The 27,342-nt window shown below is 33.9% G+C and overlaps 2 protein-coding genes across 13 annotated transcripts; one reads left to right on the top strand and one right to left on the bottom strand.

Moving 5' to 3' along the window:
* Positions 1 to 11,302, top strand: LOC148610958 (monocarboxylate transporter 12-like). 4 transcript variants are annotated; one of them, XR_015924020.1, is made up of 9 exons: positions 2 to 160; positions 516 to 786; positions 1,596 to 1,712; positions 3,786 to 3,929; positions 5,149 to 5,416; positions 7,688 to 8,346; positions 8,844 to 9,031; positions 10,071 to 10,166; positions 11,016 to 11,302. XR_015924020.1 is itself a non-coding variant. In XM_088590913.1 (8 exons), the coding sequence occupies exons 2-7, from the start codon at positions 537 to 539 to the stop codon at positions 8,984 to 8,986; spliced, it is 1,581 nt and encodes a 526-aa protein (XP_088447039.1). In that variant the 5' UTR covers positions 2 to 160; positions 516 to 536; the 3' UTR covers positions 8,987 to 9,031; positions 10,071 to 11,302. The 4 variants fall into 4 exon arrangements, 3 of the variants coding, with proteins under 3 accessions (XP_088447040.1, XP_088447039.1, XP_088447038.1); XM_088590913.1 differs by having other exon boundaries at positions 10,071 to 11,302; XM_088590912.1 differs by lacking the exons at positions 10,071 to 10,166; positions 11,016 to 11,302 and having other exon boundaries at positions 8,844 to 9,360.
* Positions 10,259 to 27,205, bottom strand: LOC148610959 (uncharacterized). Of its 9 annotated transcripts, XM_088590919.1 has the most exons (7): positions 27,108 to 27,147; positions 22,068 to 22,150; positions 19,744 to 20,085; positions 19,304 to 19,408; positions 18,554 to 18,622; positions 15,673 to 15,777; positions 10,259 to 11,148 (listed from the first exon to the last, which is right to left on the bottom strand). In XM_088590919.1, exons 3-7 carry the CDS (start codon positions 20,081 to 20,083, stop codon positions 10,679 to 10,681), a joined length of 1,089 nt encoding a protein of 362 aa, XP_088447045.1. In that variant the 5' UTR covers positions 20,084 to 20,085; positions 22,068 to 22,150; positions 27,108 to 27,147; the 3' UTR covers positions 10,259 to 10,678. The 9 variants fall into 9 exon arrangements, with proteins under 9 accessions (XP_088447045.1, XP_088447048.1, XP_088447043.1 ...); XM_088590922.1 differs by lacking the exon at positions 22,068 to 22,150 and having other exon boundaries at positions 19,744 to 19,956; positions 27,108 to 27,205; XM_088590917.1 differs by lacking the exon at positions 22,068 to 22,150 and having other exon boundaries at positions 27,108 to 27,195.
* Between the last annotated feature and the right edge of the window lie 137 nt (positions 27,206 to 27,342).

A 27,342-nucleotide genomic window follows, 5' to 3' on the forward strand; every position in this document is an offset into this window, starting at 1 on the left:
CTATCTTCTACACTTCGCCTTGCCATTTAATTCAACACAGAATACAATAATCGATGCCCTGTTTAAGTAGTCATGCCTCGGTTGCTTTGACGTAAATTTATAAACATAGTAGCATGCTTTAGACACATCAGTGCAGTGTTGTGGTGGATCTTGTGTTAAGGTAAGCAAAATGTAGTCTATGTAAAGTTATTTATTTACTTTAACATCACATCTATCTATCTATCTATATAATATCACGATACTTGTACATGTAGTGTATTAAACTGTTTTTATTGACGATTTTAACGCCAACGATATTACGACTGTCAGAATTGTGTATTTATTTACGCAAGTCTTAGTTTGAATACACAAGTGTTGTTTATTATGTTACAGGAAATTTAATACATGTAAACAATTAGTGTGTACATTACATGAAACATGATAGTGGAATAAACATATTGTATGTTGTAAAGGAGACAACAGTGTTATTTTTTTTTTACATATGTCTAACCTTATACCTTGTGTTAATATTACAGATGAAAACACTCTGTTAAAAAATGTCTGCAGTAATTGGAGAACATATTTCTTCGGACAAGGATATTTATGACACTAGTCCACAATCCGTTAAGAGTGAGGGTGACAATTTACTGTGCGAAGAAAAGGGTGACGAAATAGAAAAACAAAAAAGTGCGGAAAATGTTAAAAAGGTTTCTGGAGAAACCGTGGAAGTGCGGCATTGTTGTGGGCAACAGACAGGAAGGAAATGGTCTTGTGTTATCGGATGTGCCATCGCTCATTTTGTCATAGGTATTTATTTTTTTTACATTTTTGTTTAAACTACTTTTTAGGAGAGAAAAGTAACTCTGTCGAGCCATTTTGTTTTAATCTAATTCAAAACGCATCCTAAATTGAATACATGTTAAGAAAATGATATAAGAAAACGACTATTTCATTCTGAAGGGGTCCGAAGTTTTGGTTGTGGCGGAATATTTATTATCAAAAATTTACGAATCAGAAAATTTATTTTCAAATGCTATATTATTTATTTTCATTTCACTGTTTAGTGGAATATGCAGGCCCAAAATAATTTTTTTCCAGGTAGTTGAGGCCAGAATATTGTTTTCCAAAAATTTCAGGCCAAAATGTTTGTTGACTTTCAACCCCTTCCCCTCAGAATCAATGATGGTCGTCATCTTATGCATTTTAATCATGGATATAATTGACGTTTACATTAAAAATTTATGTTCAACATATATTAAAACTAATGTTTTAATCTTTATGATTCGTGTTAGAAACAAACTTTCTAGACAGAAACGTTTTCTTTTTTTAATCATGGACCATTATTGGTGAAATAATGCTGTATTCATTGTAGATAACAAAGGAGTGAGATAAAATGAACAACTGCTGTGGCAGATCCAGAAAATCATATGGGGATGGTGGTGGGGTACAGGGGCCGAGAGAAATCATTGAAAAACACATATTTCAATGCACGCATTTATACGCAAAAATACGCTAATTTCATACTTGCAGAATTATGTAGGGGTCCGCCCCTGGCATCCGCATTTGAACTGTGAAACATATCGTAGGTTGTAAACTTTGATTTTCCATTTGAACAGGTGGATTTGAAAGATCAAATGGTATTTTATATTTACACATTGAGCAAAGATTCGGGAAAAGTGCAAGCGACGTGGCATGGGTCTTATCACTGAGTGTCACCCTTAAACTTTTATTTGGTAGGTAATTGTATATATTTCTTGTGTAATACCAGCCGATTTGTATGTCTAATCATGAGCTACCTTATACATTTACCTGTATGGAATACCAAATCTTAATTAGAAGTTCATAATACATGTACTTGGTGGTACTAAGTGTATAGGTAACAATATCATTTAATGTATTACGAGGTTTTAATTTTAACTCTGCAATATTTGTTTAATAGCAATTTTATGTCGTTCCACAGACATGTACAGTTATAAAGTGTGTCTGTTATATTAATTAGACATTTATTTGCTTGTCATTGTGTTTGTAACCACTTGATCTTCATTTCTGACCTTAAATAAGGTTTAAAAAGTATAAATGTATATTTTGTATAACCAAGGTTACTGAGTTGTAGGTTTGAAGATTTTTGTTGAATTATTGAACAATTGTGGAATAACATATCGATTACACTTAAATGTGGAGAGGATTTAAAAAAATGAGGCCACACTTAAAATAATGGTTTGTTTCCCCTTACCAGACTCTAGCGCCTTGCATCCGGTAGGTAGGTAGGTAAAAATGTTCCCCAAAGTCCATATGAATCTCTGAAAATCATGTTCAAAGAAGTGAAAAAATGTTGTCAAAGAATAGTAGTATAATTATTTGGGTAGGGACAATTTTTATGAGTAGGTAGGGTCAGGGAAAACAAACTTAATATTGTGCTGACGGAGAAAATAAGATCAATAAAAATGGGGTATTGAATCTTTTGTAATGTTGTTACCATATCACGGTTTTATTACGATTATTATATTTGAGGGCATACTGGTAATGACCTTCACCTTTAAGTTATAACATCTGATAAACTATATAATTGTTCATTTTATTGTTTAATTTTTTATTTTTTTTTTAATCTTTGAAATTGGAGATTATATATATAAAATAACAGATCCCTTTTTAACCTTATGATTGCACTTATAAAATTACATAAATACATAATATGGTGATTTATTTTGAAACCCTCATAAGACAGAAACTGGACCGTTGAATGACCGTCATTTAATATCGGATTTAAAATGTTAAGATTTTTACTCGATCTTTTAACAGTTGGTAATTATTTATTGTTGTTTCTGTCAGCATTGTTTGTACCCATCGTTGTCCCTTTAACTTTCTGTTTTTGTTTGTTTTGTTTGTTTGTTGGGGTTGAACGTCCGAGCAGCAATATTTCAGCTATATTCAGACGATGAACATGAAATTGATGATAAAATGAACATGAAATGATGATGAAATGAAAAAGGGATGGGACACAAGGACAATGGGGTCAATAATTTTTGATTGCCACTGGAAATAGGGAGAGGTGGGTAGGGTCGGGCAATTTAGCCTCCTGTGGCGGAGCCCTATGATTCCTACTCCGGGAGAATACCACGGTAGGGTTCTTTAACATGCGAGGAACGTGGCATCTTTCCCAACACGGTGCACCACTATGGTTTGCGGTCAGGTTTTCCGTATTATAGCCTGACAACCCCAGCATATAACACGCCAGGGGTACCCCATTCCACCACCTTGGGCACACACCCCAGTTGCTCTGTGGGCAGAGCGCCCTAGCCCCCGGCTAGGGTTCTAAGCACTGTTTAGTCGCCTTTTACGACAAGCTTAGCGCTGCTGCAGGCCTATTCTTTTAACACCCGGACCTGCACGGGGCTAACTTCATGTTTTAGACATTGATGAAAGTCTGGTAACCTCCAATTTCAATTTTGTAGAGGGGTAGAAAATAAAACGTCTTGTTCAAGGCCAGTGAACCATGAGTTATACTGATTGTCCAAGAAATATTTAGTCATGCCGGGAGGGATCATTTCTACAATGAAAAGTCTTATTTACTAAGTTACATCACTTAACCTGTATTTCAGAAAGGGCGCAACAGTGCATATTTTAGTCATTCATAATTTTAAATAATATTATAATAAAGAAAAAAAACACTTAGACCTGTACATACATGGTACTCAAACGCCATTTCCTGATAGAACTTGTCAGCACTAGGGCGAGGATGGTTGTATAACTGATACGGAGTCCCTTTTCTTGGCTTTGGTCTAAGGATTGTTCAATTTACATTTCAGGTCCAGTTGCCAGCGTGTTATGTACCAAGTTCTCACCGCGCTCTGTTGTCGTTACTGGTGCTGTACTATGTGCAATTGGGATCCTCATCTCTGCTTTTGTTCCATATTTCTTTTTGTTGTACATTAGTTATGGTGTTTTTACAGGTACGTAATTTTAGTTTGTTGTTTGTGTCTATTTAAACATCTGCAGAAAATTTGGTATCATCCTGCCGTCGATCGGCGTCCATAGATAATTGATTTCCAGACAATAACTTGAGTTTAAATTTATGAATCTTTATGAAATTATAACACAAGTTGCCGTACCACAAAGGGTAGACTGGCATTGATTTTTGGGGATATGACTTGAACCATTTAGGAATAAGGGACCAGAAACAAGCATTTCCATGATATCCTGACAATAACATTGCTATAAATGAATGGATCACTACAAGATGCCGTACTTAAAAAAGGAAGGCTGTGATTGATTTTGTGGGTTGTAACGTGAACCATTTATGAATAAGTTGCTAAAAGGGGGCCACTTGGGTCAAATTTTTATCAATGGTCAAAACTTTTAATCGTAATCAAAATTCAGAACTGTTTTAAACCTGGATGATTCCTTACTTACCCTAACTGTTCAGCATTCGACTTCTGCAGTCGTATCAACCTACGCCCAGCGAAGCATTTATTTTTTGCGGATAAACATTTTGCAAAATGAAAAATGCCCACACACTCACTTGTTTACATCTATTTTTAACTGAACATTAATGTGTGGTGTTTTTGCTTTTAGCAACCACTGGGTCCTTGACACTCCTGGTGGACCAAAGATCACTTATGGTATTCCGTAGCCCAGTAGTCAGACTTGTCTGACCCAATTTATATCAGGATATTTAACGAAATCTGCAGTATTACGAAATTCAAAAGCCCAAGAACATTGAAATTTCATTATCGGTAGTTGGTGTAACTTTTCGATGCTGGATTTGGATTCTCATTGTGATATTTAGGTTAATACAATTTATTTTGTATTTGGTTTTGGCGAGGGTTTACTCCTTAGAACACGTGTACAGCATATCGAAATTTGCATCATTGATATAAAAGGATATTTTTGTATTTAATCATAGTTTTTCTAAGGTCTGCTGTCATGTTAGGCTGTACACACAGTAAAATTCAAAATGTAGACCGTTGTTATTTAAGTCAATGACTTGTACTTTTTAGTATGCAGTCATCTGGGTTTAAGTAAGAAGGGAAAAATCAACTATTTATCAAACCGATCACTGCAATGACAAACATGACAAGGAAAATAACCATTTGATCAACTTCCATTATCTTGACTTACAACTGATTGTTTTTATTTCATGACAATTGGTCAAATGTAATTTATTTGTAGGTATAGGCAAGTCCCTTGCTTACCAGCCTGGTTTGGTTGTTGTTGGTCAACATTTTGAGAAGCGCCGTAGTATAGCCGTAGGATTAGCCACAGCTGGCGGGGGTATTGGTACACTGGTCCTACCACCATTGTTCGAGTCAGTCTTGGAACATTATTCTTTCTCTGGTGGATTGCTGATTATTGCTGCCATATCCCTACACATGTGTATCAGTGGCATGCTATACAAAACGGTAGCACACAAAGCCCGATTAAAGAGAGATTCGTTTATGTAAGTTAGTAACGAATTGGAGAAATTTATACACCAGTTCATTTAAAACATTTAAAACACATACCTAATGTCAAGGCCAACAGTTAAACTATTCATGTGATAAGTCATAAGACTTGAATTAGGTTAAAGTTCATAAAATCAGGCACTGCCTATAGTAGAGGTGATTAATGGTACAGATACTGCCTATAGTAGTTATAGAGGTGATTAATAATACAGAAAAAACTCAACGATCAAACGATGAATTTTTCATCCATATACCCCATAGTTGTACCCAACTATAGTCCACATACCCCATAGTTGTACCTAACTATAGTCTATACCCCATAGTTGTACTTAATTATAGTCCACATACCCCGTAGTTGTACCTAACTAGTGTCCACGTACCCCATAGTTGTACCTAACTATAGTCCACATACCCCATAGTTGTACCTAATTATAGTCCACATACCCCATAGTTGTACCTAACTATAGTCTATTTTGGAGAAAACTAAACATTCATCTCTTAATTTAATCAATGGAATCAGGAAGAAAAATCTTGCAAAATTGTCAAAGATTTCCTACACAATCTCAAAAGAGCAACAATTGAATGACAAAATAAGACTGGTTACGCTTTTTGATAAGCATGAATACCCTTCTGCCTGATTTTTGTAAAGGTGCTACTTAAATATTAGTATGTTATTTTTAGTGCACCATTTATCCATCAGTCGGTTCATAATTCTTTAATATTTTTATTCTACCCCCAAAAATTGCCGTCGTCCGTAGACAATTGTTTTTTTGGTTTTCGTGCAATAACTTTAGTTAAAGTTGGTTGATCTTTTAAATGAAATTTTATGACAAGGTTTCGAAGGGTCAAAAGGGCAACCCCCCAAAAATCGACTTATTTATTTTATGTCAGACTTCCAATTTTTTTTAATGGATTCCGTATGAAATTCCCTGACTACATTTGTCATTCAGGTTACAAATATCATTTACGGTTTTCGAGTTATAAGGGGTCAAAGGGGTCATTTTCGCAAACTTTTGGTCTGATTTCGAAAATTTATAATGGATTTTAAATTTTGAGCTATAATGTGTCCAAACCAGTTGTTGTGCCCATAATGAATTGTAAGTCCCTATACTTAAGTGTGTCAAAAACTAAAACTGTGTTCACACTTGCCCAACAGTTCAGGGTTTGACCACTGCGGTCGCATCATGCTGCGCTTTGTGAAGTTCTTTATCTTTCTTTTGGTAACGTATTAGTGTTAATGTATATAGCTATGGTTATTTTCCCAATTCTTTGAAATGTTTCTTTTCGAGGCAACCCTCATATTTTAATACAAATGTGAATAATTGCACTATGTCAGCATCGGAGCCCTTGCTTCTGTTGATATTTTACTTCAATGCGACCAATTTTCATTATAATTTATGTAACAGAAAATAGATGTATAATAATCACAACAGAGATTCATATATTGATATTGAAGAAAGTTACCAGCTTTGCACTATTTGCAGATCTATACATACATCTTATCAATTTTGCCGCTGCTGCCTATCTCCATATTATTCATTAGAGTTCAAATGTCACCTGACGATCCGGACCAATTGGAAAGATTTTTAAGTAACCTGATTACAGCAATTAAAACTTGTGAAATGACTTGAAATGAAATTCATGTGATTCAAAACTTCTCGCTTTTTTCATTTTGACTTTTCGAATTTCATGTTAATAGGTTCATGATATTTACAGGAGAAATACGATTCAAATAAACTTCACGTGAACAATATTTGCTTATGAAAAGCTTAAAGTATTCGACATAGTCCACAAACATGCTAGTCGGGAATCTAACTCGAGACTCCTAGCAGGGTAACGATAGAAGAGTCAATGAAATGCTTCTAGTATGTATCTAGTGGGATATGTAGTAGGATCTTATCACACATCAATGATTTCAAGCTTCCAACCCATAGCTAATTCTATAATCATTTTTATGTATTTCTTTAAGATATTACTCTTGTAATCTGCATCCATAGCAATTTTATATTGTAGAAAAACTTTTCATAAGACTAAATTCAGCAAGTATACAAACAGTTCTATCTGATTTAAATTCAAAACATTTTGTATCTATAAGTGAATCCCTGTTCTAAGATTCGAAGTTTTGTCGATAATATTTCTAATTTATGATAGCCTAATTACGTAATTAATAATGTAGGGTCTGGTAGCCAAACTGCATTGTAAGTTTTAGACCAAAAAAAATCTATCCCATAATGAATGAACGAGAGACTTATTTCTTGTTTTTGTAGATCACATTCATGTGAACGTTTCCACGACAGCAAACTCCTACAAGGCTCGGATGGTTCAGATATACAGATTAACACACAGCCTGATCCCAATAGGAAAAGACACAAACCGTTTCACAAACTCTGGTTAGCTAAATGTTTGAAGTCATGTTCCACTGAAAACAAACGGACGGAACCTTCACAAAAGCGGATGAATTTAAGTCTTCTAAAAAGACCAGACTTTGTGATGTTTTGTGTTGGCATTTGTTTCCTAGCTTTGTCTTTCAACTCCATGTTAGTTTTTATCCCACCATTAGTGGGATCACGTGGTCTCACAAGATTGCAAGGTGCTTACGTCATGTCTGTGGCCGGCGTTTTTGATACAATTGGACGAATCTCATCAGGATTTATTTTAAACATAAAAAGACTTCGAAAATTTAGGAAAGTGCTTTATAATATTGTTATGTTTTTACTTTCATTTGTAATATTTGTCCTGCCTTTCACAGTAACATTTATCGAGTTTTGTGCTGTGGCTGCTGTGTTTGGACTTTTGATTGGAACATATACTTCACAGAAGTCAGTTATTCTGGTCGATGTAGTTGGTTCTGAGGCATTAAACAGCTCATTTGGCATCCTTATATTCTTCCAAGGAGTCGGTACACTTGTTGGACCACCAGTTACTGGTAAGCACTGAAGACAAGAACCCTTCAACCCTGGCATATCTATTGCCTGGACTTAGTACTCATATTATGTCATAACCAGGGAATCAAGTAACAAAGTAAAGAAATTGTGCGCAGGAAAAAACAACATATACAAACTAGAGACCCTTGAAGCCTCCAATTACAAGTAAAAAAAGATAATTTACGTTGTTATTAAACAAGTAAGATACATTAACACAATTTGTGACCGGAAGGAATAACATGGCTATTTTAGCCACATGGGAAATATTTGGTCTTTTTCTCTGGGGGCGAAGAAAAATTGAAGTTAGTTAAGTTATTTCTTAAATTTATATGAAAAATAATTCTTAGTTTTCCCATTATATAAGTTAGAAATTAATACTGCTGCAAAATATATTGTTTTTGAAAATGCTTTCCTTAGTTTTTTCATGTGTACATTGTAATGAAAGAGCCATTGCGAACTTCAAATTATAGATATCTTCTTGTGACATTCTTTATTACAGGTGTATTTAAAGACGTGTTAAATTCGTACGCAGATGGATTTTTCTTCTTAGGAACGACAACTTTCATTGGTGCTGTGATCTTATTAGTTAGCAACTTCATTACATGCAAGAAGAAATCTGAGAATGATGCTGTGGACATCTAATTGATATGTGCCGTACAACACCTGTCGGTCAAGTTTTATTAGCAGGTTTCAATCTATTTTTGATATTTGTTAGTTGCTTATTGTTGTTATCGTTGATTTCAATTTTTAAAATATTGAGGATTTACGCCTAATCCAGACGATTGATACACAGGAAACGCAAAATAACTAAGCAGAAGAAAACGAAGAATTAATTTGAACTGATTCATGACAGTAATTAGGTAAACCTCTTTGGCCGTATTCAAGGAGGGGAGTTAATGTAGCACCAGTTATTCCTTCTGCATTGGATTCAGCTGCAGATTTGAGAATAATGGTTGTTATGAAGTAAAGCAAAAAGACTAAAAATTAATATAATTAAACATCAAAATTATTATAAATAGCATGCATTTTGTTATACCATTATATGAGGTTGAGTTTTTTAGGTCATGAGTAGGTGTTTATAGCCCGTCCGTCCGGCAATATTCAGTTATCCTGACGTTTGTTAGTAACGGGAAGTAGTTTGAATGTAAATGGCACAATACTTGGTTAGTAGTAAGAATTAGACGAGTTACTGCTTATATCGTTCAAAGGGATGCTTTCAATTGATGTGTGGTCGCTAAATATGTTTTTTGCGAGCAATTTTCAGTCGTCCAATTTATTAAGGATATGGTTAGAGACTTGTTTTGTAATATGTTAATTGGAGGAAAAAAATTGCATGTTTTGTCTCGTCTTACAGACAACAGTAAAAAACCAAACACTTGCAATATGAACTTTATGTTCATGCAATGACCCTTGCTATGTACTCATCCGTGAATGATGTACACCATCCTCTAGATCCGTTAGACTTCGTAATAATATTGTTTGAAATAGTGTAATGTTACTTAAAATGCAGATCTAGGAAGGCCTGTTTTTAATAAAATGTCAAAATTTCAGTTTTATTTGGTGTGTAGGTCAATTTTTTAAATTTTACCATTAATTTTTGTCTCACAGTAGGTATAAATTTCCTTTTTTTCACTTGTGCTTCTTTAAGGGAACTTTGAAGGTCTATTTTACTTATGTACAAAACATAACAATGTGTCACAACTAACTTGTTTCTTATAACTGGAAGGGGGCAAAGATTCGAGCGGATATCAAAAGAATTCAATCCAAGGACAAGGACAAGACCGGGAAAACAGGGACACACAACAAAGAACATGAAAAACCAGTAAGTTATTAAAAACTGCATCTGTGCGACAAGGCAAGACTACTGGTGTAGGACGACTCTAAAAATAATGCTCTTTGAAAAACAACGTGGAATAATGTCACGATACGCATTTTTATTTAAATGTAAAAGATTATTTACACAGTACAAATATTATATAGGGAATACGTCTTGATATTTATTGTTATGGATAGTACTTATAGGTGTTTAAGTGTGAAGTTTGGTCAAGTATGTAAAGTTGATCCACAGTTTTCTCATATAAAACAAACATCGGAGCCGTAGAACGCAGAGACTCAAATCCATGGTTTATTACCTTGATATTGTCTCCTGTTGTGTCCATAGATATCTGATAGACTAGCCGATCACTTCCAAGTGCATACAAATTCTGATTATCAAAGGGAGTCATCGAAAGCAATGGACAGTTCAAATGAATAGACTGTTTTTGAATTCCTTCAGTGTTAAAGGACTGCACTGTCTTTGTATTGTAATGTGTATAATATATAGTTTCATCGATACTACAAAGCCAATCCTTGTTTGTGGTTCCTGTCTGTCGAACTGACTAAGTTTTGTTTTTTTTCAAGGTCAATGAATAATAAAACATGGGCGCTATGCACTAAAACACAAGTACCCTTAGTACATGTTAAGCTAAAGCAATGCCGTTCTACTCGAATTTCACGTTCTGGTTTCCTGCTCCGTAAACCAAATACGTGCATTGAACTATGATCTGGCATTGTAACGTATAGTTTTTCGTCATAGATAGCAACATCATGGGGATGTCCGAAGGATACATCAATTATATTGGACTCATTTCGCTGACTGTCAAATATCAATATTGTTTTTTTCCTGTCACAGGCAAATACAAGAAAATTCTCATATACAGCAGCCCCAGTACAGTCGGATAACTCTGATAAAAACTTTTCCGTCGTAAGATGAAAAGAACAAGGTTCATCCATTTTGTGGAATTCAGTGTCGGGCTTACATAATGCTGCAAAAATGTAACAATAAGAATATATCATTAATTATGTTTGAATATGTAAAAAAGACTTTCTTTTCACGTTTTCCCCTTTACACCCGCGTTAAACTGAATGAATTCATCCTAGTGGTGTTTATTGTCTGATTAAAATAATGAATCCCAGAAACTCCATTTTATTATTGTTTTACCACGGACTGGCCATTTATGTTACTTTACTCCGATCTTTAGGGCGTAGCTGAAACTTTGCATGTTTACTAATATATTTTAACAAATGTAGAACATGCATCGTCAAATAGAACGGTGAATATTTATAATACAGTGAGCTCGCCATGTTTTGCATTGTTTTCACCAAGGAACATTTCGACAATGATCTTTCCCAACCAATCTGATAATCGAGCGAACAATATAGTCGCCCTCTACTAAATATACACCGTAGAACAATATACACTATGGACCAATATAAACCGTAGAACAGTATAAAACATAGACCAATATACATAGTAGACCAATATACACCATAGACCAATATACACAGTAGACAAATGTAAAACAGAACAATAGACCAATATAAGACATAGACCAATATACACAGAACAATATACCCTATGGACCAATATACACAATAGACCAATATACACAATAGACCAATATACACAGCAGAACAATATACACCATAGACCAATATACACAGGAGACCAATAAACGCCATAGACCAGTATACACAGTAGACCAGTATACACAGTAGACCAATATACGCTATAGACCAGTATACACAGTAGACCAATAAACGCTATAGACCAGTATACACAGTAGACCAATATACGCCATAGACCAGTATACACAGTAGACCAATAAACGCTATAGACCAGTATACACAGTAGACCAATATACGCTATAGACCAATATCCACTGTAGAATAATATAAAACATAGACCAATATACACAGTAGACCAATAAACGCTAGAGATCAATATACACAGTAGACCAATAAACGCTAGAGACCAATGTACACAGTAGACAAATGTAAAACGTAGAACAATAGACCAATATAAGGCATAGACCAATATACACAGTAGACAAATGTAAAACAGAACAATAGACCAATATAAGGCATAGACCAATATACACAGTAGACAAATGTAAAACATAGAACAATAGACCAATATAAAACATAGACCAATATACACTATAGACCAATATACACCGTAGACCAATATACACAGTAGACAAATGTAAAACAGAACAATAGACCAATATAAAATATAGAACAATATACACAGTAGACAAATGTAAAACAGAACAATAGACCAATATACACTATAGATCAATATAAAACATAGACCAATATACACAGTAGACAAATGTAAAACAGAACAATAGACCAATATAAAATATAGAACAATATACACAGTAGACAAATGTAAAACAGAACAATAGACCAATATACACTATAGATCAATATAAAACATAGACCAATATACACAGTAGACAAATGTAAAACAGAACAATAGACCAATATAAAACATAGACCAATATACACAGTAGACAAATGTAAAACATAGAACAATAGACCAATATAAAGCATTGACCAATATACACAGTAGACAAATGTAAAACATAGAACAATAGACCAATATAAAACATAGACCAATATACACTATAGACCAATATACACAGTAGACCAATGTAAAACAGAACAATAGACCAATATAAAACATAGACCAATATACACTATAGACCAATATACACAGTAGACAAATGTAAAACAGAACAATAGACCAATATAAAACATAGAACAATATACACCAGAGACCAATATACACAGTAGACAAATGTAAAACAGAACAATAGACCAATATAAAACATAGAACAATATACACAGTAGACAAATGTAAAACAGAACAATAGACCAATATAAAACATAGACCAATATACACAGTTGACAAATGTAAAACATTGAACAATAGACCAATATATGGCATAGACCAATATACACAGTAGACAAATGTAAAACATAGAACAATAGACCAATATAAAGCATTGACCAATATACACAGTAGACAAATGTAAAACATAGAACAATAGACCAATATAAAACATAGACCAATATACACTATAGACCAATATACACAGTAGACAAATGTAAAACAGAACAATAGACCAATATAAAACATAGAACAATATACACCAGAGACCAATATACACAGTAGACCAATATGCACATTAGAACAATATACTCTATGGACCAATATACACCATAGACCAATATTCACAGTAGACAAATGTAAAACATAGAACAATAGACCAATATAAAACATAGACCAATACTCACAGTAGACAAATGTAAAACATAGAACAATAGACCAATATGAAACATAGACCAATATAAACCGTAGAACAATATACACCATAGACCAATATACACAGTAGACCAATAAACGTTATAGACCAGTATACACAGTAGACCAATAAACGCTATAGACCAGTATACACAGTAGACCAATATACACGGTACAACAACAAAAGAGTAATCAAGGGAACGATAATCAAAAGAAGTAATCCAGGGACAAAGACCAGACATGGAAAACAGACATACACAACAAAGAACATAAAATAACTAAAATCATACATACAAAGTAACAAAAGTAAATGAGCAACTCGGACTCCACTAAACACTGGGAGCATGGACCAGGTGCACCGGTGGGGTAAGCGTCCTTTGCTTTTCTAGAAACACCTGCCGAGTTGCTCATAAAAAGTCAAGTCCGGGGTAGACAAACGAGGAAAGGAAAACTATGACCCGTTGAATAAATCAGTTTTCATGGTGCTGATGGATACACCACAACGATCCACGCCTATTTGTTAGAGGTGTAGCGCGATACAAAAAAGTCTGCGTAGTTTCGGCAAGCTCTGGCATAACGTATAAGTTGTGATATGAACACTCCATACGCAGGAGCCGAAGGGATGTTGCCACAGATGAAAGGAAAGTTGACAATTCTGAATGAAAAGTCATCACGTTTGTCGTAAAGTTTGGTCAATAGTTTTCCTTTACCATCGATTTCTAAGTGTATGTTTGTTTGTTTGTTTGTTGGGGTTTAACGTCCGAGCAACAATATTTCAGCTATATTCAGACAATGAACATGAAATGGATGATAAAATGAACATGAAATAAAAAAAAAGGATGGGTCACAAGGATAATAGGGTCGACAAATTTTGATTGCCACTATAAAAAGGGGGTATGGGTAAGGTCGGGCAATTTAGCCTCCTGTGACGGAGCGCAAAGGTTCCTACTCCTATCGAATAACACAGCAGGGTTCTTTAACGTGCGACGAACGTGGCATCTTTCCCAACACGGTGCACCACTATGGTTTGCGGTCAGGTTTTCCGTATTATAGCCTGACAACCCCAGCATGTAACACGCCAGGGGTACCCCATTCCACCACCTTGGGCACACATCCCAGTTGCTCTGGGCAGAGCGCCTAGCCCCCGGCTAGGTTTCTGAGCACTATTTAGTCGCCTTATACGACAAGCTTAGCGCTGCTGCAGGCCTATTCTTTTAACACCCGGACCTGCACGGGGCATTTCTAAGTGTAGGTCAAGATATGAGGCTGACTTCACAGTGTCTGTAGTATCTCAAGTTCTTATGGGTAGATGCGATGTATCAAATCCCCGAAAATCCACGAATCAAAGAATCTATGCACTGATTATTATAAATGACCAACATTAGTTCACAAGTGATACGACCACTCACTATACATAATGATAAACGATTCTTTTGCAAAACATTTTTAATTTTTCTGAATATATTGTTTCCCGTAAAATTGCGTTTGGGAAAATAAAAATATAAGACTTATAAAACACGATAATTAAGTTAACGGCCAATTCAAGAACACAGTTTTAAGAAAATAACATTGTTAAACTATACCTTCAGTTGAAGAAGAATCTTATGCTTGGAGAAAATAATTAAATAATAATTAACATTCCTTTTTTGAGATATTTTACATGTATGTAGTTCAAAACAAGTTATTTGAATAGAGAATTGTGTTACCTTCTGACTAAATCTTTGTTAAAACGAAAACAAAGTAAAGGGAGGTCCAAAGCAAGCAGTTTATTGCTTGAAATATATAACTGTAAACTTTGTTTATTGCAAAATACTCAATAGACTTAAAGATTTTTTTTCCTGTATGACAGTTTTGAAATGTTTTGAGACTTGATCATCTGTATGAATGTGCTATATATGTATTTTCAGAAATGTGTTTGGATACAAAAAAATAATTATAAATATATTGTAAATTTCGGTATTCTGTACTCGTGTTTCAATGGTTAGCCTCTTTTCAGCAGCATGACGACCATTTAAAGTTATCTGAAAAAACCTATTTGATTGTGCAAAAGTTGAAAGCCATATACAAGATCGAAACACTTTTATTGGAATTTATTTTATGTTTGTTTTGAAAATCTGTTTTCTGTTTTGAATTACAAACATTGTACAAAACTTATATAGCAACTCGTTTCTTAAACATCTACCGTTGGTAATTATACCTTTATCCTCTATTGGTAAAGGAGTGTCTGGTATGTGAGGCGTAGGAACTGTACACGGTTCATCTTCTGTAGACACCTCAGCATCTTCTAAGATTTCATTCTGACCTAAAATAGCATCACTATGTCATCATACTACAATTATACATGGATTAAGAGTAATCAAGGGAACCAAGATTCTAGTGGAAATCAAAAGAATGTAATCCATGGATAAAGACCAGACACAACAAAGAACATAAAGTATCTAAAATAATACCTATAACTAGTACGTTAATGCAGTTATGGAAGCTATAAAGGTATATATTTTCTCCTATTCACATTTCATTTCCATATTCCATCATATGCCATAATAAAGAAGGTTTCGTTTATACGAAAAAGTTGTTAAAACGACAAATTCAAAGAATCTATGCACTGATTATTATTCTATAAACCACGAAAGACGATACCCATGAATAAAAGTATTTTTTCTTTGCTTTTTCGATTAATGAAAGGATGGCATAGAATAAAATTTTTTCTTTATTTTGAACATTCTACTTAGAGGTTATTATAGATTTAAGTGTACAATTTACGTTATCGGAACTACTCAGCCATTTCAATTACACTAAAAAATAACATCGGACTCAGAAAAGAAAATCACTTCTTGACTTGACTTAATTGTGACAATTCGCGGTAAATTGGTAAAGTAACACTAGAACCCTTTCAACAATATTTGCGCTAAGAGAGGAGCTCAGAAAAAAGTAATGGTAAACAAATTCAATCAGCCCAGCAATTATATTATAATCGGATCGGACGATTTCGCACAGATTATTCCGCCTATACATACGATGTGTAACTGGAAAGACCGAGTAGTTGCGTTTGCAATATACTGTGGTGTATTTGGGTGCAAGGTCGGGGTGTGTGTCCTTGTTGTAGTATGTGTGTGTGTAACTGGTCCCCGTTCTGAGAGAGTTGTTTCAACAATCATAGTGAAGTTATCATAGTAGGATTATCTGTTTGTAAGTGTTATTATTATGTGTATCATTTAATGTTATCCGTTATCAAGTTATTCATTCCTATAGTAAGCCGTAGATTACTATAATGCATAGATATAGATCGAATCCCAATTGTAATGAAAACTAATATTGGCTGAGAGGCGTACGCGGCGAATCCAATACAGGTTTTCTGAACAATATGTAAAATATTTTCTGTATTGGGCACACTATACTTTATCCCAACCTATTTTTATGCACCTACCATATAGAATATAAGTAGAGAAATTGCCCAACATATATTTTACGAACCATAATTAACGACGACACACCGTTTTAAGGCACACTTTTGTAGCTTCAAATAAAGTTTTGGATGGTAAATTACTGAGGAAATGTCCGTTATGAAACCCCAAGTTGTACAGTTCAGTGGTCTTTTTCTTAAAAACTCGTAAGTGAAAAATGTGTCGCGAGTTATTACGTCATATCTGATCAAAGTTTTGTGACGCCATAACCAACGATTTACTTTATTCTTTTGATTTTTTTTGTGACAAGGCTACAGAATGTTACGGAATGGTCAAGTGACCTGAATAAGATTTTCCATTGGTAAATAAATATAGTTGTGTAATAATGCATTGTTTATATTACGCTTTAACATATACAAATTTTGGCCTAGTGTACTTCTAGCACCATGATGCATATCATGGGACGGTACATGTTTTAAAGGGGTAAACACTCTCTGTCTTTCAGGATATGAACCTTTTTCTTAAATAAAAGAAAATCATTTTTATGATTGACATATTCATTCAAGGAGAAATGATAACTTGTAATCAAACAACGAACAATACTTCATTTAATGATAACAACGTAAGACATATCTACAGCACTGTAACTTGAATCTACCGAAGGAGTAATCAAGGCACCCAAGGTTATAACGCTAATCAAAAGAATGTAATCCAGGGACAAAGACCAGACATGGAAAACAGACATACACAACAAAGAACATAAATTAACTAAAATCATACATACAAATCTACAAAAGCAAATGAACAACTCGGACTCCACTAAAAACCGGGAGCATAGACCAGGTGCACCGTTGAGGTAAGCGTCCTCTGTGTTTCTAGAAACACCTGCCGAGTTGCTCATAAAAAGTCAAGTCCGGGGTAGACAAACGAGGAAAGGAAAACTATGACCCGTTGAATAAATCAATTTTCATGGTGCAGACGAATACACCATAACGATCCACTAGTTCATGATGACGACCATAAAACTTCTGTTGTGATGACTTCAATCTTGTAGCAACATAACCTTGTTCAAGAAGCCTATTTGTTAGAGTTCTAGCGCGATACAAAAAGTCTGCGTAATTTCGGCAAGCTCTGGCATGACATATGAGTTGTGATATGAACACTCTATACGCAGGTGCCGAAGGGATGTTGCCACAGATGAAAGTTGACAATTCTGAATGAAAAGTCATCACGTTTGTCGTAAAGTTTGGTCAATAGTTTTCCTTTACCATCGATTTCTAAGTGTAGGTCAAGATATGAAAACATGTTAATTTTCATGTATTTCTTATAATTTCCTATTTCCGAAACATTTTATTACTAACAGAATTACAATGAAAGATAAACATTTTTACAAAGGCGTTATGCAATTGCACGATAAACGAACATTATTAATGAGTCTTTGGATTTATGCAAGGAAGAATTCAGTGGACACGAAAGTAAGATATTAGAACCATATAGTATAGAAATAAAAACGAAACGGCGTCACAAATAACTAACACTGCATAATTACGAAAACAATAGAAGAACAGACATAGAAAAAAGAAAATATTATTTTCATTAGCTCTTCTATAATATATATATATAAAAATAACACTTCAAACATGGGAGCGAAGCGACTTAAAAAAAATTAAGTACCGTCAAGATCAGGAGACTCCACAGCACATGTATTATCCATAAAGGCATCTTCTTTATCTAAATTCTCATCTAAAATGACCAACATTAGTTCACAGGTGATACGACCACTCGCTATACATAATGATAAACGATTCTTTTGCAAAACATTTTTAATTTTTCTGAATGTATTGTTTCCCGTAAAATTGCGTTTGGGAAAATAAAAATATAAGACTTATAAAACACGATAATTAAGTTAACGGCCAATTCAAGAACACAGTTTTAAGAAAATAACATTGTTAAACTATACCTTCAGTTGAAGAAGAATCTTTTGCTTGAAGAAAATATTTAAATAATAATTAACATTCCTTTTTTGAGATATTTTACATGTATGTAGTTCAAAACAAGTTATTTGAATAGAGAACTGTGTTCCCTTCTGACTAAATCTGTGTTAAAACGAAAACAAAGTAAAGGGAGGTCCAAAGCAAGCAGTTTATTGCTTGAAATATATAACTGTAAACTTTGTTTATTGCAAAATACTCTGTATGAATGTGCTATATATGTATTTTCAGAAATGTTTTTGGATACAAAAATATAATTATAAATATATGGTAAATTTCGGTAATCTGTACTTGTGTTTCCATGGTTAGCCTCTTTTCAGAGAAATTTATTTTATGTTTGTTTTGAAAATCTGTTTTCTGTTTTGAATTACAAACATTGTACAAAACTTATATAACAACTCGTTTCTTAAACATCTACCGTTGGTAATTATACCTTTATCCTCTATTGGTAAAGGAGTGTCTGGTTTGTGAGGCGTAGGAACTGTACACGGTTCATCTTCTGTAGACACCTCAGCATCTTCTAAGATTTCATTCTGACCTAAAATAGCATCACTGTGTCATCATATTATAACATACTACCTATGACAGTTAATGCAGTATTGGTATCTATTTTCTCCTATTCATTGTTCCTTTCCATATTCCATACCGCCCTTGTTTTCTTCATATCAGATATATAAGTTTTAAGAAGAAGTTTGAGAAAGTATTAACTATAGACATAGAAAAAGTCACAATATAATATTTTTGTCTATTTGATCTTTCGTTTGTCATGTTTGAATCGGTTTGTATAGCTCATAGTATTGATTACACAGAGATTTCTAAATGAATTTAAGAAATACTATTTGGAAAAAGTATGCATTGAATAGAAATACAAACCAATGCTTTGCTCGAGTCCCAAGACATTATCTTCTGTCTTTGATGTTATTTCACTTTCTTCCCCCGGAACAATCAAATTAACAGAAACTTTAGTTTGTTCGTTTTGAACACGTATCGATAGCATTCTCAACATTAATAATTTTATTGCTTCTCTCAATTTATTTGCTTCATAAAGTAAACTTTTCAAGACTCTTGTCATCATCTCAAACGTTTCTAAAGAAAAATAAGTGATTTTTATTAAGTCACAACTTTGAGGATAATTTTCGAGCACTGACGCCAGATTATCTTTATCCCATGCATTCGGTGAGTCAATCTTCATGAACATGGGTACCCATTCCATCGCTAAAACGTAATACAGACAAATTAACATGTAGACCCAAATATAAATGTTCATACACACATATATATTGTATATAATTCATTTGAATAATTTTTACACAAACAGTTAAAATAGTATTGACAGATATTTTTGTAAGAAGCTGCAAATTCAGTTTTATAAAGGTAAGTAAAACAATTGTAAAAATTCTACTACTCTTATAATTGATTTTTTATCTTCTGTCTCATCCGATACATTATCAGCAATCATTTCTCTCAGAGTTCTGTTTCCTTTAATGTTGATTTCAATGTCATTTACAGTGCTGCACAATGCATCTATCGAAAATCCAAAATCAATATTGGCGCCGACAAAACGTTAAAATTTAACGAAAGTTTAAAAGAAAACATATTAAAAAGTTTGCCACGAAAAGTTATGATAATGAAACATTGATGTTAACAAAATCTACTGATGGTTACTTCTATTTAAAATCAATCTCATTAGTATGATAAGTTTTATAAGCTTGAGATTTATCGGTCTTCGTATAAAAGTACCAAAGTTTTAGAACAAAAAATGTTAAAGAAAGAAACAAACAAACAAAAACTTCTGACAATGCTTCAATGACATCTGCAATTTTATATTTCAAAGACAAACTACAAGGTATTTGTTTTTTTTTTCAAACAATCAAATAGAATTACTAATCAAAAATAATTTCAAAAGGACACACAAAATAGACAAAGCAGCAAAATATATTATTTCACGTCAAAGAGAAATTTAAGAGCTACTCCAACAACAAAACACAAAAAAATTCCAACGCGTCAGCAGTGGGTCAATTCAAACATGTCAAAATCCCGAAGATGGCTTACATACACAATGTAGCGAATCAAATGAAATAGATTATACATGGAAAAAATAAGATTAGGGAAACAACACGCACACACACACACACACAGAGAGAAAAAAAAAGAGATGTGGAATGATAATTCAGTATGCAATTGAAAGAAAAATTGATGGTACGAAAAGATAATCCATCGCATTTGTCGTTCAGTTTAGTCATTAGCTTTGCCTTTTCATCGATTTTTAAAAGAAGGTCAAGATATGAGGCTGATACATTGTGTTTATAGCGTCCTGTATTCCAAGTACTTTTGGGTAGTTGAAATGTATAAAATCCCCAAATCGCTTAAAGACAAAACATCATCTATAAAAAAAATTTCCACCATTTTGGCAGCTTTGGTATATTAAGAACATGCTTTTGAATCAATTGTCCCAAAAGTATGATAAATATCAGCCAAGTACTACGTATTTGTATCTGGTGTCCAATCCGTCTTAGAGTTGCAACGATTTATACTGTTATTGAGTCGGAAATTCAATTGACTAGGAGTGCTTTCCATTAAATGTCCGTTCCACTTGAACCACAAATTCGCGTATTATGGGTTCGTGCCTAATGGTTCGTCTCAGACGACGAACCAGACGATCCGGAAGTAAAAAAAATACGGACACGGACCCCACTCTTAGTTTCGTTGTCATGAAGGATTAAACGAGACCATTTTATTGGAGTTGTGACTTTGAAACAAGAGATAATGAATCAAACAGGATGAAAATTAAATCGTCACGTTTTTTGAATGCAGTAACATCACAGTTTCAAAAACAAAATCATGATTTTAAAAGGCCTACTAAATCAGTATGAATGTTAAAGTGAAAGATCTTGACAAGATCAAAAATTTCCAATCAAACATGACAAATGCGATGCTGTCCCTGAAGATGAATTGCCAAACAACATTATTCCAGCCGCTCAGGCATATGGAGGTTTCAACTCATAAACTTTCTTAAGAATAAGGAACGCAAATTGGCAAATTTATATCCCTTCAGAGGTGACATTTTATCACCATTAAAGAAGACGTGACACAAAATTTATTTTTTTAATTTTTGGTTTATTTGATTTATTACACATAAAATATAATACAAATGTCCCTTGAACTAATAAATTTTAATTAGTCACGTGGTCACTAACCGTGTTACGTCATTGGTTCTCTATTCACAGATCGAATGGTTAAAATGCGTATGTCTTCTGCTTTTGTTGCATGATTTCTACAACTGAGAGTGAAAATATTGAAATTTTGCCAGCGAATATATACTGACAGTTTTATCAATTTAAACCATTTCGAGAAGAAAATGTTAAACACAGTAAGAAATATTAAACTATTACGCGAATGAAGACTAGACTATCCACAATGAGACGATGCCACTTCTGTTCAGAGATCACATAGAAATAATTCATACTCTGTCGTGCAAAATTGAACAATTTACATAAAGTAAATTAAATTCACAAGATTTAGAAGTGTTTCGACCTCAATCGTCAATGAAATATTGATTTACAATTTTATTTTCGGAACGGTACTTCTGGCAAGTGTACGAGTACAGAGGACTACGTACAGTTTAATACAAACCTGTTTTTTATTTATTTATTTTGTTTATTATTTTATTTAATAATCCATGATGGTTTTCAGCTGTAGCTTCTTCTTGTTGTAAATCTTATTTGCTAAAAATAATATTTTAATATTTTAACTGACCTATAAAACATTGTCCGCACCAGAGAGGCTCCCTTAAACTCACCAAGGGTCAGCTATTATATACTGTGTATTTTTTCAATTTCTCAATGTTATATTTCAAAGTCCGTAAGAGAAAAGAAATCCAATAACTTTAGTACATTTCAATTATAATCGTCATAAACCCGCATGTCAATCGTATGTCGACAACTGTGTCACGGTTCGCCAAACCCTGTACAGATAACAGACGCCGCCCACGCTATCTCTTGGTCAAAATTAAGTCTGCCGGGCTTGTTTATTAAGATAACCCAGCGGTAAAGAAAGAACGATACACATAGTGTCAGTACTTAAGTTCTGTTCAAGTCCTCAGGAGGATGTATACCAAAATGAAAGCTGATAGAAATCGAGATGAACTTTAGTCTTCCAACTTTCTAAACAAGAATCAATGGTTCACAGTGCATCATATATACAAGCTATTTTCGAAAATGAATTAATTTCTTTGGGCACGTGTATATATTTCAATGTACAGAAACGGAGATTGAGAAACAATGACGTACATATAGCATTTCCATACATAGTAATTGAGCGTTATTTCCGGTTTTCATTTATACATATTAATTAGGTCGTCGTGAATACACAAATAAATCATTCTAATTTTATTTAGCGCTAACATGATAAGAAAAGGTGTATTACACTCGTAACTAAACAAAGTACAGTTTATTTTTTTTTAAATGATAAATTTTGTGTCACGTCTCCTTTAACCACAATCGTCTTTTTGGTAACCTTCTTCCCCTATTTTCCCGAAGTCTATGAAATCAAAAACACGAGATTATCAAAAAAATAAATTCATGATAGTTAGACTTATAAGAGTAATCAAGGGAACCAAGGTTATAGCGGTAATCAAAAGAATGTAATCCAGGGACAAAGACCAGACATGGAAAACAGACATACACAACAAAGAACATAAAATAACTAAAATCATACATACAAAGTAACAAAAGTAAATGAGCAACTCGGACTCTACTAAAAACTGGGAGCATGGACCAGGTGCACCGGTGGGGTAAGCGTCCTCTGCTATTCTAGAAACACCCGCCGAGCTGCTCATAAAAAGTCAAGTCCGGGGTAGACAAACGAGGAAAGGAAAACTATGACCCGTTGAATAAATCAGTTTTCATGGTGCTGATGGATACATCATAACGATCCACGAGTTTATGATGACGATCATAAAACTTCTGTAGTGATGACTTTAATCTTGTAGAAACATCACCCTGTTCAATTATTCATTATAGATGACGCATCCAATTGACAAATGCAACGGTAGTATCAAATGAAAGAAAACATTTACAAGGGTTAAATATGCGCGTAATCCTGTAACGGAAGAGCATGATTTGACTCACAAAATTATAATCCGCCACCGAGGATCGAACCCTAGACCGCTCGGCGGCAGGATAGCGACAAACCGATTCAGCTAAAGAATTAATCCTTTAGCCAAGTCAATTAATTGTCTATTTAAATCTCACTACCTACAACAACGCAGTTAGGCTGTCCTGCAACATTTTCCCCACCTTAAGAGTTTTCGTACCACGAACGACTATACAACTACTCATAAGCGGACCAAACCCCGTTGGTTTTACAGTTGGGCGCCAAATATAACGGGAGAGCATGTTTTGACTCACAAAATTATACTCAGCCACCGATGATCGAACCTAACGCACTCGGTGACAAGCCAGTGACAAACCGATTCGGATAAACAATTAATCCTGTAGCCAAGTCAATTAACTGGTTATATAAATCTCACTACCTACTACACCGCAGGTAGGTCGTCCTGCCACATTATGTAACGGGAGAGCATGCTTTGACTCACGAATTTACACTCTGCTACCGAGGATCGAACCCTAGACCGCTCGATAACAAACCGATTCGGCTTAAGAATTATTCCTTTAGCCAAGTAAATTAACTGGCTATTTAAATCTTACTACCCACTACAACACAGGTAGGCCGTCCTGCCACAATCCAAAAAAACTAAATCCATACGAAAATGAATCTTCACTGTTAATTTCAGGCATGCACGTCATCACTGACAAACACTTTTAACATGAACCAAGATTAAGTCACTTTCAAAAAGGTTTTGCTATATGAATTACCTCTAATAATGCCTTTTTATACATTGAATATTCATGGTGTATATGACCCTCGTACAGATCGACTTTATGTTCAAAAGATAGCCTTTCTATCTGTTCTATTTTGGAATATAAGATGCGTTTACAGTCGTCTCCAGCAAGCCGAGATAAACCTTCCAATGCTCCTTTAATGCATGTAAATAGATCATTGTATCTATGTTTATCTATTTATTTGAAATCTGATAAGTGAGCTAGTTCATTTCTGCTTCTTTGGAGAACAGTCATCCAGTTTTCCACAAGATTAAATTTTGTTTTTTCGCAGTTTTTGAGAATAAGCATTGAAAGTGTAATATCAAGTATGTGAAATCCTACGTTCTGGTTTACCTCATAGACACAGAAACAACATTGAGTCAGATATCCTTTTGAAAAAATATCATGGACATTTTGTTTTTTGGAATTGTTGTGACTAAAAATCAGCTGAAACTGTTCTTTGGACATAACTTTTCCCCTACGTTTGAAAGAAATGCAATTCAGAAAACAGCACGGTCTTTCATCATAAAAGTGCAACAAGATGTGCCTCTTTTCTTCCAAATATGCTTTTAATTTCCTATTTTGTAAAATGCAGTTCTCGAAGTACTTTTGGAAGATCAAAGGTGCTATGTCTACCATGAAAGCCATCAATCGGCAGTAGAACAGAAATTCTACGGAGCGTTGCAACGCTTGACATTCTTCCCCAATCATGGTATGATTGAGTTGTAATCTTGCACTAATCTAAAATATCAGTAGCTAAAATAATTTAGTTAATTTAAGGAAAAGCATTTGTAATAAAGCAACTAATGTAGGTGTAAATACCTCGGTTATCATTGAGCTTTAACGTTGTTTTCCACTTTTACATAAGCGGATCTTGAAAGGCATACACACTAATATCTACATTTCGAAATTGTAATGAATATATACAAATTTGCACGCTAACTAATGCAAAACTGCTTCTTAGGTTTAATGAATTATTTTATGGTATGTCGGCATATTTGATATACACGTCCTTGTTCAAATGGTGTTTATTCATTACAGTTTTGAAATGTTAGATATCAAAGTTTTACTTAGAAGTTTTATGATATATTTTCACTAAGTCAGGCAGGACGTGTTTTTATTGGTATTTTTGTTTGAGTTAAAAAACTGTTTAACTAAAAAATGACTTTACTTCATAAGACGAATGATTACGTGATGAACGAAATTAAATTGATATCAATTGATCGGGAGTGTAATGAATAGTTGAACTTTAGTGCCTCTAGCAGGCAACATATCCATTTCTAACTTTAAAACCTTCAAAAGACATTCTACCGACATCCAATCATTCGTATACACATTTCCTTATTCAAATCCTGGACTGCACGTAATTAAAATAAACGAAACCTAATACAAATTGTTTATACATGAACGAAAGACGGTAGATTACAGACAGTGGAATAAGGATTCTTTAGACTCAACCCGCCATCGTTTCTATAATGTTGACTTCATGCATTCCGATTAGTGTCCTCATCTGACCAATTTATCATGTCATAAAAAACAATTGAAGGGTACTAATAGATGAAATCAGATATTCCTTATGGGTGTGCTTCTACACTGAATTAGTGTGCAAACGTCTGGTGTAATTGAGATATACAAATATCTGTTTAATAGTTTGTATTAAAAAAAGCAAGAATTGTATAATACATCCCGTTGCTGAATATATTGACATAATGAAAAATGTCTTCTACAGTTGCAGGGACACAAGAACAGATAGGCATAGTATTGATGAAGCCTATCAGCAACCCTATGATACCACAACTGTCCAGGATCTTCCTTAATTTTATAGTTATGTGCAATATTTGATCAAATATGTGAACTCCCTCTGTAAACACAATTCTCTGAAGAAGAAAACATTCCTCTTTAATTGTGATTCAGAGTTAAAACATGTTTTTTATTATGTCTCTAGCTACCGCAATAACTAAGATATTCTTATGCCGCTATTATTTGAAAAAATATCCGCCGACATTAATTTCTAATCAAACGTCTCAATTTGCCACAACAATTAACGCTTTTACTAATGGTACCAGTATCGTATTCATATCCCCGAGCGGTTTACGTAAAAACATGAATGCTATAAAAATATAGTGTATTTTCTTTTTGCCTCTCTACAAACTAATGGTTTGTCAAAAATTAAGAGCAATGACCTAATAAGTAACCTTATACTGTAGAGCATCGATATTCATAGTGATTAGTGATAAATAAAAGGTTGGTTAGCTAGGATGTCTACAAACTTTGGCTTTCGAATTTTCTAAAATCCAAATAAATTCCGGCTTATTAATTACTGTTTTTAAATCGTAGTTTATTGTATTTACTTACTTCTGTATGAGTTCCGAGAATTAGCCTACTCGTAATTTCCTCTGATTAAAAGTCTGTCAATTTATATGGTAAATAATGTGATGACGTAATCTGACTCTATTCAAAATACTTTTTTGTAACTTTTAAAATAACCAATGATCATTCACTCATGTTTTATGTTTGTGTATTATCATTACTACATTATAACTATCCCTTTAAGTAGTACTCCAGCTAAGAATCATGCAAAATGTGATTC

Source organism: Perna viridis, chromosome 7 (assembly GCF_037379345.1).
Source record: "Perna viridis isolate PV_CMFRI_1.1 ecotype Kerala chromosome 7, ASM3737934v1, whole genome shotgun sequence".
Taxonomy (NCBI): Eukaryota; Metazoa; Mollusca; class Bivalvia; order Mytilida; family Mytilidae; genus Perna; species Perna viridis.

Coding starts and splice junctions, on each gene's coding strand:
- LOC148610958 (XM_088590913.1), top strand. CDS start 537: ATGTCTGCAGTAATTGGAGAACATATTTCTTCGGACAAGGATATTTAT. Junction 1,713..3,785: donor CACCCTTAAACTTTTATTTG/GTAGGTAATTGT, acceptor TTTACATTTCAG/GTCCAGTTGCCAGCGTGTTA. Junction 8,347..8,843: donor TGTTGGACCACCAGTTACTG/GTAAGCACTGAA, acceptor TCTTTATTACAG/GTGTATTTAAAGACGTGTTA.
- LOC148610959 (XM_088590916.1), bottom strand. CDS start 20,137: ATGAACATTTATATTTGGGTCTACATGTTAATTTGTCTGTATTACGTT. Junction 15,778..18,553: donor GGAGTCTCCTGATCTTGACG/GTACTTAATTTT, acceptor ATGCTATTTTAG/GTCAGAATGAAATCTTAGAA. Junction 11,149..15,672: donor TTTACCAATAGAGGATAAAG/GTATAATTACCA, acceptor ACATTTTTGCAG/CATTATGTAAGCCCGACACT.